Source organism: Peromyscus eremicus, chromosome 1, assembly GCF_949786415.1.
Source record: "Peromyscus eremicus chromosome 1, PerEre_H2_v1, whole genome shotgun sequence".
In the NCBI taxonomy this organism is placed as follows: domain Eukaryota; kingdom Metazoa; phylum Chordata; class Mammalia; order Rodentia; family Cricetidae; genus Peromyscus; species Peromyscus eremicus.
Window position 1 is genome coordinate 179,474,890 of NC_081416.1, and position 16,587 is coordinate 179,491,476.

Genomic DNA, 16,587 nt, shown 5'->3' on the forward strand with positions numbered 1-16,587 from the left:
ATCCCAGAACTCTGAAGACAGAGGCAGGACACTAGGCCATGGCCATCCTGAGCTATATCGTTCAAGTCAATCAATGCTAAATATCAAAACGCTATCTCAGAAAGAAAAAGAAAGGAAGGTCTGTCAGTGGTGGTACATGCCTTTAGTCCCAGCACTCGGGAGGCAGAGCCAGGCAGAACTCTATGAGTTCCAGGCCAGCCTGGTCTACAGATTGAGATCCAGGACAGGCACCAAAACTACAGAAAGAAACCCTGTTTTGAAAAACCAAAATCAAAATAAATAATAATAATAATAAATAATAGTGGTAATAGGGACATACACACAACTATAAAAGTGTTATCCTTGGCCAGAGGCCAAGTAATTTATTGGAAAATCACATTTTACAGAGTTATAAGGAGACAAACATCACTCCCGTTCTGTGACTCAATATTGACAACTTGAGAATAACAGCACCAAGTAAAAATAAAATATAACAAAAGCCATTCAAGAGGGGCATCTCGGCACTCTGGGCAGAGGTATGAGTCCAGACACAAGTTCATGGCCAATCTGGGATACATAGACCAGTCGTCTCTTGAGTTTCAAGCTAGCCTGGTCTACATAGTGAGTTTCCAGGACAGCCAGTGACACATAGTGAGATCTTGTCTCAAACAACACACACACACACACACACACACACACACACACACACACACACCAGTGGGGCATAGTGAAACACAATTGTCCTCAGACCTTCAAGGTCTGCTTCCAGGGTGTTGTCATGTAACAAGGGTAACCTAGCAACAGTCTCTCTAGGAAAAGACTTCAATCTGGATACAGACTCACAAGGGTGCCATTCTTTTTTTTAAATTTAATTTTATTTATTTTTTTTAAATTGCACTGATGATATTCATTAATTACACTCATATTAATCACATTTGTGGTATTCATAGATTACATTCGCAGTATTCATTCAAATATATATTTTAATTTTAAATGCCGAATGTCATTTATTGAAGTGGGGAAGAGGTCTTAAATACAGGCTTATAGCACAATGAGAGGACCCCGGAGGGCAGAAGTTCGCTGCTGATGTTCTACAATCTTGCATCTAAGCTGTTAACGCCCATTATTCAGGATACACAGACAAGGAACTTCCCTTAAGCATTCAGGAGGATGGAACCTGGCAGGGAATTAGCATAGGGAGAATATCAAGGTCAAGGTCCTCAAGCAAGGCAACAGTTACCCAAAATGGGGGCCAGGACCCTACAGGTGCCCCTTTTATTAAAAAATGAGCTTCTGGCTTGGGTTGTGTGGGACATCAGCAGATCAACTTACCCATCATGAAGATGCCTGCCCAGGCCACACAGGTGCTCTGTCTTAGATTGGTGAGATGTGCCCGCCCCCCCCCCCGCCCCCCCCCCATCTCTGAATACTCATTATCATATAGGCTCAATTGTGTGTGAGCTGCAGAGTTAATTGCTGCCAAAGGTCTCAAAGTGGCACTGGGCTTGCAATCTGTGTGTTCGACAGAGAAAAGACCAACAGAGGTCTTATCTCACCCATAGCCAGTAGGCTAAAGGCAACTGAGCCATTCCCTTCCTTAATGAGCCATGCTGTACACTGGAGTCCTTGTAAGATAGTATCCCAAAAGCAACTGGAACTTGAGTTTATAAATTTATAATTTTCAAAGCCAATCGAGATGTATATAACTACTGAATTTAATTTATATCATGCCCAATAGAATGAAAGATTAACTAACTGTGGTAGCTACTTTTGTTGCCAGGGTCTCCACTGTGCTAGCTGTAGTAAGCAATTATGAAATGGTAATCCCAGAAACAGTAGCAGCGGTGGGCGCCATTGCTATAACAACAACAGTGGCAGCAGCAATGTCAAATTCTCTTCTGGGGTGTGTGGACATCCACTGGCATGGATACAACTCCAGTAACACGAACCACCAAGGCCCATTTTTCTTGATCTCTGCAGGACTTTAGCTGGCAGATCTTCTGGAGAATCCAATCTCATGGCTACACTTCCTAGGCTTACATTAATGCTTGCCAAAGCTGGCGATATTGGGCTCTCAATCTCTACTGGCATCAGAAGGGTAGATTTTTTCATGAAGATCCATTAGGTCTCTGTCATTTTGGGCTTCAGCAGCAGCCACAGGGCACATTCAGTGCTCAGGAATCCAAAGAGGAACCTCATTGTCCTGAGGAAAGACATAAATAGAACCCCGGACCCACACCAACACTAGATCGCGTCTCCTCCAGTAGAAAGATCCTTCCATCGCTCCAGAGGGTGATTTGCAACAGGAGCCCTCCAGTGCTTATCTGCATCGGATACTCCAGCAGAATCCACCGATAAAATGTTTACAATATATAAAACAAGGGAAAGAATAGAATGTGGAGAGGAATGATGAGTCCCTAGTTCTCCCTTTTTTTACTTTAGTAAAATGTTTGTTTGTTTGTTTAATATTTCAAATTTTTCTTTTTCTTTTTATTTTTTATTGTTTCGGACACCGCCCACCGGGCCTGCCTGCCGCTGTTGGTCAACACCGGGCCTGCCTGCCGCTGTTGGTCAACACCGGGCCTGCCTGCTTCTGCTGGTTGATGCTGCCGCTGCCGCTGAGGCCCCTGTCTTCCTGTGCCAGCCTCCGCCGCCGGGCCTACCTCGGATGCCATTCTTGAATGAATTTTCATGTGTCTTTTCAGAGTCCCCTGCTGTCTGAAGGCCTTGTCACACTCCTTACAACTGTAAGGTTTTGAGTCGCTGTGGATGCTGAGATGGACATTGAGGTTGCCCTTGTGGTTGAAGCGTTTCCCACAGTGCTCACACTCATAAGGCTTCTCCTTTGTGTGGATCCTAAGGTGACCCGACAGGGTGGACTTGTGGGCAAACCTCTTGCTGCAGATGCGGCACACGTAAGGCTTTTCACCCCTGTGGATGCGCTTGTGGACCCGAAGGTCTGAGGATTGCACAAACCCCTTGTTGCACACGCTGCACTCAAAGGGTCTCTCTCCTGTGTGTGACCTCTGGTGGATGATGAACTGAGACCTGTACAGGAAGCTCTTCTTGCATTCACTGCACACAATCTGAGCCTTGCCGGGGAGATGATCAACAGGCTCTACAGGTCGTAGGGTAGCAAGCCCTAGCTGCCCATCTTCTGTCTTGTCCACAAGGGGGGCCCCTCCTTGACAAGGGGGAACCTTGTCTCCCTTGGAACTAGAGAGACTCTGAAGATCTGTGTGTGCAGCTAAATCTCTTCTTTCCAGAACGTGGGTGAACAGTGTGACAACATCTATATTTGTATATTCCTGGGACATCTTCACATCCTTTCCTCTGACAGAATCTGATGGAAGAATGTCCATGTACAACATTTAAAACATGAGAGTCCCTCTCAAAGATGGATTGCATTTATTTACTTGATTAAGGAGGGGAGTGGCACCCTATGAAAGTGGAGGTCAGAGGACAACTTTTGGGTTGGTTCTCTCCTGTAACCAACCATGAGGGTCCTGAGATGGATCACAAGCAGTCAGCTCCAGGACCAGTGCCTGTCTACACTGAGACACACAACACTTATTAAAGATCATCCCAATCATACCAGACTCATTAGAGCTAAACTCTGATGTTGGCTGGGGACATCCCATCAACATCCCAAGCCTGAGAGCTCAGCCTGTAGAATGCTCTGGAAGGCTAGTGACAGAGGGGGTGGGAGTGGGTGGTCAGCTTCCTCCCACACGGAAGAGAGTGGGCAAGTTATAGTAAGTCCCCAGTCAGTTCCCACCTAAACTCACCAAAACCGTGTGTGGGCTGAGGGTCCTGAGGTGTCAACACAGAGGCCTCCTCCCTGTCCTGCACTGAGTCACTCCCCTGGCTCTGCTCAGGTCTTGGATCGTCCTGTTCTCTGCTCTCAGGAACTGTATCCAGCAAAATTTCCTCTTTCTTCACAGGGGACAGTGAAGAATTATGGGTGCGAGTTCATCAATGGAGAGGTGGATCATAGACATCTGTCTCTACTTCATTTGGCCCACTCAATCTCTCTGAGTTGTAGGATGTTCACACTTCCATGACCCACTCCCATACCCCACATACACCAATACTCTCCTCTGACTTGTAAGTCTGTCATGAACGAGAAGCCACCACATCTCAGCACCTCATATTGGTTGCTATTTTAATTCTCTATGCACGATCTTCTCTGCCCTCGACTCTACAGACAAAATGCCTCTCAATCTTGATGCTATTAAGACTTGGGGCTAATGAGGCTAGAGGAGGGACAGCTCAGAGGTTAAGAACACCAGCTGCTTTTGCAGAGGACCTGGGTTTGAGTCTCAGCACCCACAAGGAGGCTCACAGCCATCGGTACCCCAGTTCCTCAGGTGATGATGGGGGGTTGTGATGCCTTTTTACTTCTGCAGGCACCAGGCACACATGAGGTGTCAGATACACACAGCAAAATACCCATACTATAAAAATAGGACAACTGTAAAATAAATTGGAGGTTAAATGATTATTTCTGATGGGGTGGGGTCTCCTTTGCTACATATTGTGGACTTCCAAGTGACAGCGACTGCACACTGTGAAAACTCTTAGCAGCCAGGTGTGGTGTTGGTGGGGTTTCATCCCAGGGCTTGTGAGGGAGAGGCAGGCAGATGTGTGAGTTGGAGGCCAGCCTGGTCTACACCCAGGGCAATTTAAAGAGTCCTTGTCTAAAGATAATATGATCTGGTAAGATTCTAAGATGCAGCGTTGGGGAGGCCGAGAACAGGGCAGAGTGTTTCAGAGAGGACACCCCTGCATTCAGGAGCTCACACAGCTGGAGTTGCCTGCACACTCCTTCACAGTCTCCAGCCAGACACCAGTCCAGCCTGGAGGGAGAGGCCATCAGGAGTCCCCACCCTAACCAAGGAGCTATGCACAGTGGATGGCTTCTGGGGAGGTGGACACTACTCCGCTGAGAGCCTCCACACCCAAGACCCATATGGATTGTACAAACTGGATTTAGGGGCATGGGGTGGTATTGTTATTATTATTATTATTATTATTATTATTATTATTATTATTATTGAGACAGGGTTTCTCTGTGCAGCTTTGTGCCTTTACTGGAACTCACTCGGTAGCCCAGGCTGGCTTTGAACACACAGAGATCCACCTGCCTCTGCCTCCCCAGTGCTGGGATTAAAGGCGTGTTCCACCACTGCCCGGCGGTATTATTTTTAATAGGACCAGAAGTTTGGAGACTGGGGACCTGCTATGGGTCTGGGAGAGGTTAGAGGGAAGAGTGGACAGTGAAAAACTTTCCTGACGGCTCTGGCCTCACTCTGGACCTGAGAGACTCTGCAGGAGGATGGACCCCCTTCCTTCCGTCACTGTGGCTTCCTCCGCTCACACCCAGTCAGACGTGGTTATCCCACTAGGTTTTTTCTCTTTGCCTCTTCACTGGTATATGGTACTAGGGCTTTGTGCAGGCAAGCACTCTGTGGCTGAGCCACAAGCCCCTCTCCTCACTGGTGGATTCTAGGCCTGTGTCTACCTCTGGCCTCTCTGCTGGCCCTTTAAAATATTTTCAGTTTGAAAAAGGTCTTGCCTATTTGCCCAGGCTGTCCCTGATCAAAATGGTGTGTAACCCAGACTAGCCTGACACCTGATACCTTAGCCTTCTGAATGCCTTCCAGTGTAGGATAACACTGCGTTTTATCAGTTTTATTTTGATGCTGGCCTCACACATTTATTGTTGGAGAGAAAGTCTCACTATGAAACCTTGGCTGGCCTTGAACTCAGAGATACTGCCAGATTCTGCCTCCTGAGAGCTAGGACTAAAGGCTTGCACCACCCTACCTGATCCTTCCTTCACACTTTCCTTTAAAAGAGTACTTATTTACTTATTTATCTATTTATTTTATATCCCCACTAGAGCTTCCTCCCCCCACCTGCTCTCCTACCTCCCCCACTCCCTCTCCCCTTTATTAAGAAAGGGCAGACCTCCCATGGATATAGACAAAGCATGCAATATCACCTGGACTGAGCCCCTCCCCATGTATTCAGGCTGGCAACAACCCAGTAGGAGGAATAGGTTCCCAAATGTCAGTACAATTGAGACAGCCCCTGATCCCACTGCACAGAGTCCCACAAGAAGACCAAGCTACATAACTGTCACACATATGCAGAGAGCCTAGTCAGTCCCATGAAGCTTGCAGCCAACATGACTGAAGAAGAAAAAATGGCAATGTAATGATGTCTAACGATATTCTGCTATACTTTTAGGTTGATAGCTGTCCCAAGGGTCATCAGAGAGGCTTTCTCCATACTCAATGCTAAGCTTTAGTGCAGACAGGCAGGTGGACCTTCATTCTGCACAACAATGTCAAAGCCATGGGGTGTACATCTACACTCTGTGTGCAAAACCCCAACCCTAACCATAACTCTCAAATAACTCTGGTCTTCTAGTTATCTCCGAAATCCCCCCAGAGATACTGTCACTCACTCACCTGCCTGGTGGATGGCTCTTCAGTCTCTGATGGGATCCCCCACACTGGGTTGGGCTTGTCTCTGTTCAGAGGCTCCTGGGACAATTCCACAGCATCCTTTTGATCCTCCTTGGCTTCTGCATTCTCAGCAATGGGATCCTGAAGGAGGTATAACTGTCCTTGGGAGTGGATTATGGACTGTGGGGGAAAGGGAACAGGATGAGACCCTGGGTAAGAGCCTGGATGTAAATCCCACAGCACTGTTCCTGGGCTGATTCAGCAGCCCAGCCTGACTTATTTGCAAATCTGTGTTCCTGGACTTAGATTGGCCCACAAGATCATTCTGAGTTACACAGTGAACTGAGGACCAGTATGGGCCACTTTAGACTCTGTAACAAAAAACAAGGAGTGAGGTGGGGGCTGGAAAGATGGTTCAGAGATTAAGAGCATTGACTGCTCTTCAGAGGGCTCAGGTTCAATCCCCAGCATCCACAAGGTGGTGCTCATAACTGTGTGTAACTCCAGCTCCTAGGGGATCAGATGCCCTCTTCTGGCCTGCAAGAGCACCAGATGCATGTCGTGGACAGGCTACCAATATTGGAAAAAAAAAAAACAGACAAAAGGAAATAAAAATAAAACACCAAAATAACAAGGCTTCTGCACTTTGACTCAAGATGAGCCTGTTAGCTTACAGTGTTTTTAATCTGCACAATTCCTTGGCTTCTAAGTCAAGTTTCTGGGCCACATTCACAAAGACAAAACAAGCCCATAAACGTCCCCAGACATTGCCATTTATCACAGAGCAAAATTCTCCTCTTAAGAGCCACTGACTAAGGGCAGGACCCTCAGTGGGTTCTGCCTCAAGGTCCCCACAGCCCCAAGGCTGTCCTTTCCCTCAGCCCACAGCTGAGGCCCTGCTTACCCAATGTTGAGGTTTCCCGCCATCCCTCAGCATCTTCTCTAACTCTTTGCAGCTCTTCACTCCACTCTCCTTCACTAAGGCCTGCAGTTCTGGAGGCATGGAGATCATGAACTGCTCCAACACCAGCTGATCCAGGATCTCCTCCTTGCTATTCAGGTCTGGTCTCAGCCACTGATAGCATAGCTCAGAGATCCTCTTCAGATCCTGGATGGGGTCTGACTGCTCTGAGGGGCTGAAAGCTCTGAACTTCAAGTGCCAAACCTCAGGGCTGTAGTCTTCTTTCTCTGAATTCCTGTCCTGGGATGTAGGTGATGGTGTCTGCCCTGATGGGAGGCTGTCTGGTGGCAGGTTGGTAACCATGTCTGCTGGGAATATTACCTTGGTCTCTGTCAAGTTGGAATTCTATAAAATGACTCCTGTAAGAACAGACCTACTCCTTTAGGCACAGGGATGGGCTCCGTGTTGGTCCAGAAGCCTGGGAGGCAAGAAGGAACCAGATCAGTTTAACTCTGCTGCCTCCTAAATGTCATCATGCTTCATAATATAGCCTCCCCCCCCCAACACAAAGGGATTGTTTAGTAAAGCAGAAATTAATCCATTCTATGGATCTGTGATATGGTTCAGGGTACAGGTGTCTCCAGTCAAGTCCCATGACTCCAGCTAAATCCCCTGGACCTACACAGTGGAAGGAGAGTACCAGTTCTGACAAGCTGTCATCTGGTCTCCATGTGTGAGACCTGGCACCTACCCCATCCCCAAAGATAATTTTTAAAAAGTCAATTACTCTAGTCCAGCTGTGTATGATGGAACATCTGTAACACATGGGAGAGATGGAGCCTGAAGCTTGCCATAATTGTGAAACCACCCTCGATTATGTATAAACACCAAGTCTAAAAGACATGAGGGCCACAAGAGACTCACTCTCAGAATCCAAGAACATGAAAGAACATGGCCCACACCTTTAATCCCTATACTCCACAGGCAGAGGCAGGAGGATCTCCGAGTTTAAGAACAGCCTGGTCCACACAGAGAAACTCTGACTCTTTTTTTTCTGGATCTAAAGGACTGACCCCAGGGCCCTGTGCTTGCTAGGCAAGCGCTCTACCACTGAGCTAAATCCCCAATCCCTGAAACCCTGTCTCAAAAAACAAAAGCAATGAACAAAACATATGGGTATGGTGGCTCAATCCATAATGCCAGCACTGGAGCTGCTAAAAGAGTATTGTTTGAAGCTAGCCTGGGCTACATAGCAAAATTCAGTTTCAGAAAACAAAAACAAATATATAGAAATTAATTCATCCTGTTCTTCCAACTCCTTGTTCCTACACATGCTGGCTTTTATGAATTAATGGTTCCTGATCTCATCTCCAAATTAACCCCAATGGGATCGTTTCCACCATCTGCACATAGAAGTAACAGTATTCTTTGTTGTTGTTGTTTTTTCCAGACAGGGTCTCTGTGTAGACCTGGCTGTCCTGGAACTTGCTCTGTTGACCAGGGAGGCCCCGACTCAGAGAGATCTGCCTGCCTCCACCTCCCAAGTGCTGGGATTAAAGGCAGGGGCCACCACACCTGCAGTCCCAGGATTTGGAGGTGGAGCCAGGCAGATCTGTCAGTCCATGACCAGCCAGAGCTATGCAGTGGGACAATGTCTAATAACAACCAACCAAAAAGCAAGAAGAAGCAGAGTTGGTTCATTCTGGGGAAAAGTCAAGGCACTTGGTATTTGAGGGCACTAATCTATAATGTTTTCAAGTAACAAAAAACATTTTTAAAATAAGAAGACCTGTGGGCTTCATGGCTCAAAAGGAAGCCTTAATTTTTTCCTTGTTACTTAACATTTGAATAAAGTAGCACATAGCTCAACACACAACACAATGTGGCTTATAGTCCACTAACCCCATAGACAATCTAAACAAAGGAATGGACTAGCAAGCATGGAACCCTGGCTGCTCTTCTAGATAAGAGTTCAGTTCCCAGCTTACACATTTCCGAACTCACAGAATTGCTGCTGGATGTGGTGACTCACTTCCTAGGGAGGCAGAGGCAGGCAGATCTCTGTGAGCCAGCCTGGTCTACATACTGATTTACAGATCAGCCAGGATATACAGTGAAGCTAAACTAAATACCCATACAAAATTATTAAATAAATAAACTTAGTCATTTGAAAATTTAGTACAAAAGGTTGAGAGAAAAAATAATTGAAGCTGGGTTAGTGGTGCACACCTTTAACCCACGAGTTTGAGGCCAGCCTGGTCTACAGATCAGGTTTCAGTACCTCCATAATGGCACAGAAATCCTGTTTTAACATAAAATCAAAGGAAATCAAAGACAAAGAAATTTGCGTGTAGTGGCTGGAATCTGTGAAAGATGAGGCCAGCATGCTCTCTGTAGACACCTCAAATTCAGAGATCTGCATGCAACTGACTCTAGGGTGCTGGGATTAAAGTTGTGGACCACTATGCTTGGCAAAAAAAGAAAAAAAGGAGAAGAAAAAGAAAAAAATTAATAACTTTAAATTTTATGTGTTTGGATGTTTTATATGCATGTTACTCTCTGGACCACATCTGTGCCTAGTGCACAGGACTTGGTGGCCTTCGAGCTGTGGGCAATTGTGAGTCTTTGGGCACTAGAAATGAAATCTGAGTTCTCTAGAAGAGCAATGGGTGCTCTTAACTGCTGAGCTATGGCCACAGCAAACAAAATGGTTCTTGAGACAGGGTCTCTCTGTGGAGCTCTGGCTGGACTCCAACTCACAGAGATCTGCCTTTCTCTGTGTGCCTAGTACCTGGTCTATTTCTTTATTTTGATAATTAAAATGGTAATTTTAAAATAAAGCACAGTTAATAGCAGACTAGGCAGTATGGTGTATGCCGCCTGTAATCTCAGCCCTGGGGAGGCATTGACTGAAAAGTCTGAGAGTTCAAGGCCAGCTTGGAATACACAGGAAAACCAGTCCTGTCAGAGACAGAGAGACAGAGACAAAATGAGATTACAAGGTTGGAGATGTAGTTCAGTTGGTAGAGTGCTTGCCTGGCATCTTGAGACCTTGGGTCATGACCTCAGCACAGCAGAAATAAAGTTAAAAACAAACAAACAAGCCCAGCGGTGGTGGCGCACGCCTTTAATCCCAGCACTCGGGAGGCAGAGGCATTCGGATCTCTGTGAGTTCGAGGCCAGCCTGGTCTACAGAGTGAGATCCAGAAAGGTGCAAAAACTACACAAAGAAACCCTGTCACAAAAAACAGGTCACAGCTCCGAAGGCTGGGGTGAAAGGGTAAAGGTCCAGGTCAATCTGGAACTAGATCCCATTTGAAAAGAAAAATCAATAAATAAACGAATTCCAGCGTGCAACCGCTAGACCCAGCAATGAGAAGGTCAAGGGATACAGACCTGAACTAAATGGAATCTGCCCTTGGAGTCTGCAAAAGCATCATGGTGATTACCAGGAGCCAGACACCGAGGAAGAAAGATATTCAACAAAGGACACAGGAGGAGTTTAGGTACCTGGGGGTCCTTCTGTTGGTTTGCTGTGAACGCCTCACCTTGTGGCCCTGTACAGCGGGGAACTCGGCATGGCATCCTCCTGCCTCAGTTTCCTAGTGCAGCATTGCAGGTACTTCATACCCAGATAAATCTCGCAGCAGCCAATTTCTGTCCCCATCTGAACACACAGCCTCGCTAAACCCAACTTCCTCCCTGGTTCACTTACCACTAGGTTCCTGTCTTCGCGCCTGCAGCAGCCTTGAGTCTTCTGAGATCTCTTTGTAAAGTGCAGGGAGCTCTAGGATCATGGCTTTTATAACGAATCCACGGAACTGACTTCCGCTTGCTCATCTTCTCAGTGATTGGCTGGAGCCTTTAGACACCATTATAGATGTCAATTCAGACATCCTGAGATTAAATTACAAGTTAACCCTGGGAATGCCACAGGGAAGGGATCAACTTATTAAACTACTCGGGTGTGGTCCTGAAGGACTGTGATCCTAGTGAGAAGATGAGGCAGGAGGATCATAAGTCAAGGTTTGCTTGTCCTCCTGGGTTAGTGTACGGCCAGCATAAGAAATTTGGTGTGATCAAGTCTCAACCTTAACATGAATCAATTAATAATTTGATTAGCCTTGGCTGGGGATGCATTTCAGACTTCAGAGAGCTTGCCTTAGCATTGTCTGTTCCTAACAATGGATAAAACTGGGTGTGGCCGGGCAGCAGTGGTGGCTCACGCCTTTAATCCCAGCTCTCAGGAGGCAGAGCCAGAAGGATCTCTGTGAGTTTGATGCCAGCCTGGTCTACAGAGCAAGATTCAGGACAGGCACCAAAACTACACAGAGAAAGCCTGTCTCAAAAAAGCCAAAACAACAACAATAACAACAACAACCAAACCAAACCCGGTGTGTGGTGACACACAGTATAATCCCAGGGAGGAAGGTCACAAATGTATGACAGTTTGGGGCCAGCCTGTGCTACAAGACACCCTTTCTGAAAAACAAATACTATCTTGGGACATCAATCATATGTCTCAGTGGCAAAGCATTTGCCAAGTATACTGAGGTTCAGCCTATTTCAAACTCTAAAAGATAATAGTGTAGATTTGGTGCCCGTCAACAGAAGAATGGATTAAGAAAATGTGGCACATATACACAATGGAGTACTACTCAGCAGAGAAAAACAATGACAGCATGAAATTTGTAGGCAAATGGATAGAACTAGAGAATATCATCCTGAGTGAGGTAACCCAGACTCAGAAGGACAAATATGGTATGTACTCACTCATAAGTGGATTCTAGATATAAAGCAAAGAACAATCAGACTGCAACCCACATTACCAGGGAGGCTATATAGAAGGGAGGACCCTAGGATGACTGTGGCTTATAATAAGTTTTGGTTTTACTCAGTCACTGGGCAAGCCTCAATCAAACATTTCACTATTAGGATAAGAATTTATACTGTATCAAGTTGATAATAGAAAAATAAATAAATAAAAAAAGTAGGGTAGATCTGGGACATGATAGAGCAAGGAATAGAAGGAGTATGATCAAAATATGTTGTGTGCATATGTGCAATTTGTAAAACATTAATGAAAATATGTTCAAATGATGAATTACTTAGGTGTGGAGGCACACATCTTTAATAGCAGCACTCAGAAGGCAGAGAAGGGTGGATCTCTGCAAAGTTCAGACCAGCCTGGTCTACACAGCAAGTTCCATGGTATCCAGGGCTGCATAAAGAGATTCTGTCTCAGATGGGTGGTCCTGCCTCATGCCTTTAATCTCAGAACTTTGTATGCAAAGGCAGAAAGATCTCTGTAAGTTCAAGGCCAGCCTGGTCTGCAGAGAAAGTTCTAGGACAGCCAGAGTTATTACACAGAGAAACCCTGTCAAAACTAAACAAAACAAACATGAAGAGGCCCTGGGTCAAAAATAATAAATAAAGAATAAATATTAATAAAGTAAAATAAATGAGCAGGAATGCCAGTTCTCTGGTCAGGAACTAGGTCTTCATGCTCCTGCCATGATGATAATGGACTAAACCTCTGACATTGTGAGCAAGCTCCCAATTCAATGCTTTCTTATGGTGTCTTTCCTTAGCAGTAGAACACTAAGTCACTTGCCTTTTGTTTTATTTTGTTTTTCTCCTGTGGCTTTGTTTTACTGCAAATGTGTCTTAAAATGGTTTATTTTGGAAAAAAAATTTCTTTTAAAAATTTCATGGAGTTGGGGATTTAGCTTAGTGGTAGAGTGCTTGCCTAGCAGGCACAAGGCTTTGCGTTCTGTCCTCAGCTATCGAAAAATAAAAGGAAAAAGAAAAAAATTTTCATTTTATTGTCTTACTTTATTTTGTGTGTAGGATGGGGTAAGGGAAGGTGTGCCAAATGGGCATTCGGACACATGACAACTTTCAGGATCTGGTTCCCACCAAAGGGGTCCCGGGGATCCAACTCAGGTCATTGTTTGCAGCATGCTGCTTTACACACTGGGCCAGTCAATGGCCATAAATTTCTGTCTCTGTCTCTCTTTAAAAAGATTTTTCTTTATTTCCTGCATATCAGTTGTTTTTTTTTCCCAAATATCTTCCAGGAGAACTGAAATTACAGGTGGTTGTAAGATATCATGTGTGCGCTGAGACATAAACCAGGGTCTCTGGAAGAACAGCCAGTAATCTTAACCTCTTGATATTTTTCCAGCCTCAGACATAAATATTTCTAAGAATGGATTTAGAAAACCAGAGATGTGCTCCTTCTAGGATGTGGAAATCATGGAGAAAGTTGTCCCCAGAGGGTGTGGAGGCTCAGCACCCCTGTAGTTTGTCCTATCCATCTTTCATTGCATCCTCTGTAATATCCTTTTGTTTTGTTTTTCAAGAAAGGGTTTTTCTGTGTGATATCCCTGGCTGTCCTGGAACTGGCGCTGTAGACCAGGCTGTCCTTGAACTCACAGAGATCCACCTGCCTCTGTCTCCTGAGTGCTGGGTTTAAAGCATCCCCCCCCCCCCCAATGCTTGGCTATGTTATCCATTTTAACAAGGCAGTTTGGTTTAAGGAACTGCTCAACATCCTTAGTCATCACAGAAAAAAAAAACAAATCAAAACAACTCTGAGATACCACCTTACACCTGTCAGAATGGCTATGATCAAAAACACTGACGACAGTCTATGCTGGAGAGCATGCAGAGCAAGGGGAACACTCCTGCACTCTTGGTCAGAGTGCAAAATGGTACAGTCACTATGGAAATCAGTATGGTGTTTTCTCAGAAAACTGGGAATCAATCTGCCTTAAGACCCAGCCATACAACTCTTGGGCATATACCCAAGGAATGCTCAATCGTACCACAAACATACATGGTCAATTATCTTCATAGCAGCATTATTTGTAATAGCCACAACCTGGAAACAACCTAGACATGCCTATCATCTGAAGGGTGGATTAAGAAAATGTGGTACCACTAGTGGAAGCCCATGAACTGTGGTCTGGTGGCTGTGGAGGCCCCATGGGACTGCACTAAGCCCTCTGGATACGGAAGACGGTTGTTTGGCTCGAACTGTTTGGGGGGCACCCAGGCAGGGAGATCGGGATCTGTCCCTGGTCTATGGGCAGGCTTCTGGAATCCAGTGCCTGTGGTGTGACACCTTGCATAGCCTTGGTGCAGTGGGGAGGAGCTTGGACCGAACTAGGATCAGTGTGTGGGCTCTGCAGACTCCCCATGGGAGACCTCGATTTTGGGGATGTGGGGATGCGGGGTGGCTTGGGAAAGTGTGAGTGGGAGAAGGCAGGAGGGGGGAATCTGTGGACGGTATGTGGAGTTAGTAGAAAATTTCTTAATAAAGAAAAACGAAAAAAAAATGTGGCAGTGTACACAATGGAGTACTACTCAGCAGAGAAAAACAATGACAGCATGAAATTTGCAGGGAAATGCATGGAACTAGAAAATATCATCCTGAGTGAGGTAACCCAGACTCAGAAGGACAAACATGGTATGTACTCACTCGTAAGTGGATACTGATATAAAGCAAAGGACAGTCAGACTGCAACCCACAGATCCAGGGAGGCTATATAGAAGGGAGGACCCTAGGATGACTGTGGCTTATAAGAAGTTTTGGTTTTGCCCAATCACTGGGCATGCTGTAGTGAAACATTTCACTGTTAGGATAAGAATTTGTACTGTATGAAGCTGATGAAAGGATATGCTGGCTGTACTTTCTGGATGGGAGGCTAGAAAAAATGTCTTCCATAAATCAAACAGTGAAGGGGAAGATGAACAGGAATCTCACTTCCACAACTTAAGGAAAACATTGGTCTCCAAACATATGAATATAGGTTTCTTCTGTATCCCAGAATCTAATCAATATTTATATGTATAATTCATCTCTCATTTAGCTTAAAAGGGCATCTTGGGGAATGTAATCATTTTTACTATTTTCTACAGGGAAAATAGTTTCCAGTTTCAAATAACTCTGGACTTTGGAATTATGGTCTGTTTTTATGTTCAATCTATCTGTGTATTATTTCCCCTGCAGTTGTGCATAAAATGTTTTTACATTCAAAAAAAGGACAAATGCTAAAGAATTATATTACATGAAATATATAGCATATACAAATTCACAGAGACAGAAAGATTAGATGTTATCTCAAGATGGAGAAGAAAGGAATGTAGGGCAATGATTTCCTATGTACAGAATCTCTGTTTTGTGTGGTAGAAGAGCCCCACAAATGAACAGTAGTGTCAGGACATAATATCATGAATGTAATAAATCAATACAATTAACGTAATTAATGAAAATCGTAAATATAGTTATTGAGTGAATACTGTGAATGTAATTAATGAATACCACAAATGTAATTACAATCACGAGTGTAATTAAGGAATATCATGAGTGTAATTAATATCTTGAATGTAATTCCTGCCACTGAGTTGTGAATTTAAAAAAGGTTACAATTGTCTGGGCGGTGGTGCCACACGCCTTTAATCCCAGCACTCGGGAGGCAGAGGCAGGCAGATCTCTGTGAGTTCCAGGCCAGCCTGATATACAGAGCAAGTTCTAGGACAGCCAGAGTTATAACATAGAGAAACCCTGTCAAAACAAAAGAAAACAAACATGAAGAGGGCCTGTGTCAACAATTAATAAATGAGGGATAAAAAATTAATAAAGTAAATAAATGAGTAGGCATGCCTAGTTCTATGGTCATGGACTAGGTCTTCATGCTCCTGCCATGATAATAATGGACTAAACCTCTGACATTTTGAGCAAGCTCCCAATTAAGTGCTTTCTTATGGTGTCTTTTCTCAGCAGTAGAACACTAAGTCACTTGCCTTTTGCTTTGTTTTGTTTTTTTTTCTCCTGTGGCTTTGTTTTACTGTAAATGTGTCTTAAAACGGTTTATTTTGAAAAAAAAATATTTCTTTTAAAAATTTCATTACATTTTTTTTCTTTATTTTGTGTGTAGGAAGGGGTAAGGGAAGGTGTGCCAAATGCTCATGCCGAAACATGGCAACTTTCAGGATCTGGTTCTCTCCTTCCACTATATGGGTCCCTGGGATCCAACTCAGGTCATTGTTTGCATCATGCTCCTTTACACACTGTGACAATCAACAGCCAGAAATAAATCTCGCTCTCTCTTTCTCTCTCTCTCTCTCTCTCTCTCTCTCTCTCTCTCTCTCTCAAAAGGTTTTTCTTTATTTCATGCATATGAGTTTTTTTTCCAAATATCTCCCAGGAGAACTGGAGTTACA

At 44.7% G+C, this 16,587-nt stretch overlaps 1 protein-coding gene across 1 annotated transcript; it reads right to left on the minus strand.

The window, feature by feature from the left end:
- Positions 1 to 1,020: 1,020 nt before the first annotated feature.
- On the minus strand, positions 1,021 to 7,719 carry LOC131902510 (zinc finger and SCAN domain-containing protein 5B-like). Its single transcript, XM_059253537.1, has 5 exons — positions 7,360 to 7,719; positions 6,459 to 6,635; positions 3,768 to 3,915; positions 2,500 to 3,322; positions 1,021 to 1,084 (listed from the first exon to the last, which is right to left on the minus strand). Exons 1-5 carry the CDS (start codon positions 7,717 to 7,719, stop codon positions 1,021 to 1,023), a joined length of 1,572 nt encoding a protein of 523 aa, XP_059109520.1.
- Between the last annotated feature and the right edge of the window lie 8,868 nt (positions 7,720 to 16,587).

Coding starts and splice junctions, on each gene's coding strand:
- LOC131902510 (XM_059253537.1), bottom strand. CDS start 7,719: ATGGTTACCAACCTGCCACCAGACAGCCTCCCATCAGGGCAGACACCA. Junction 6,636..7,359: donor GCGGGAAACCTCAACATTGG/GTAAGCAGGGCC, acceptor TTTCCCCCACAG/TCCATAATCCACTCCCAAGG. Junction 3,916..6,458: donor AAGAGCCATCCACCAGGCAG/GTGAGTGAGTGA, acceptor TCCCCTGTGAAG/AAAGAGGAAATTTTGCTGGA.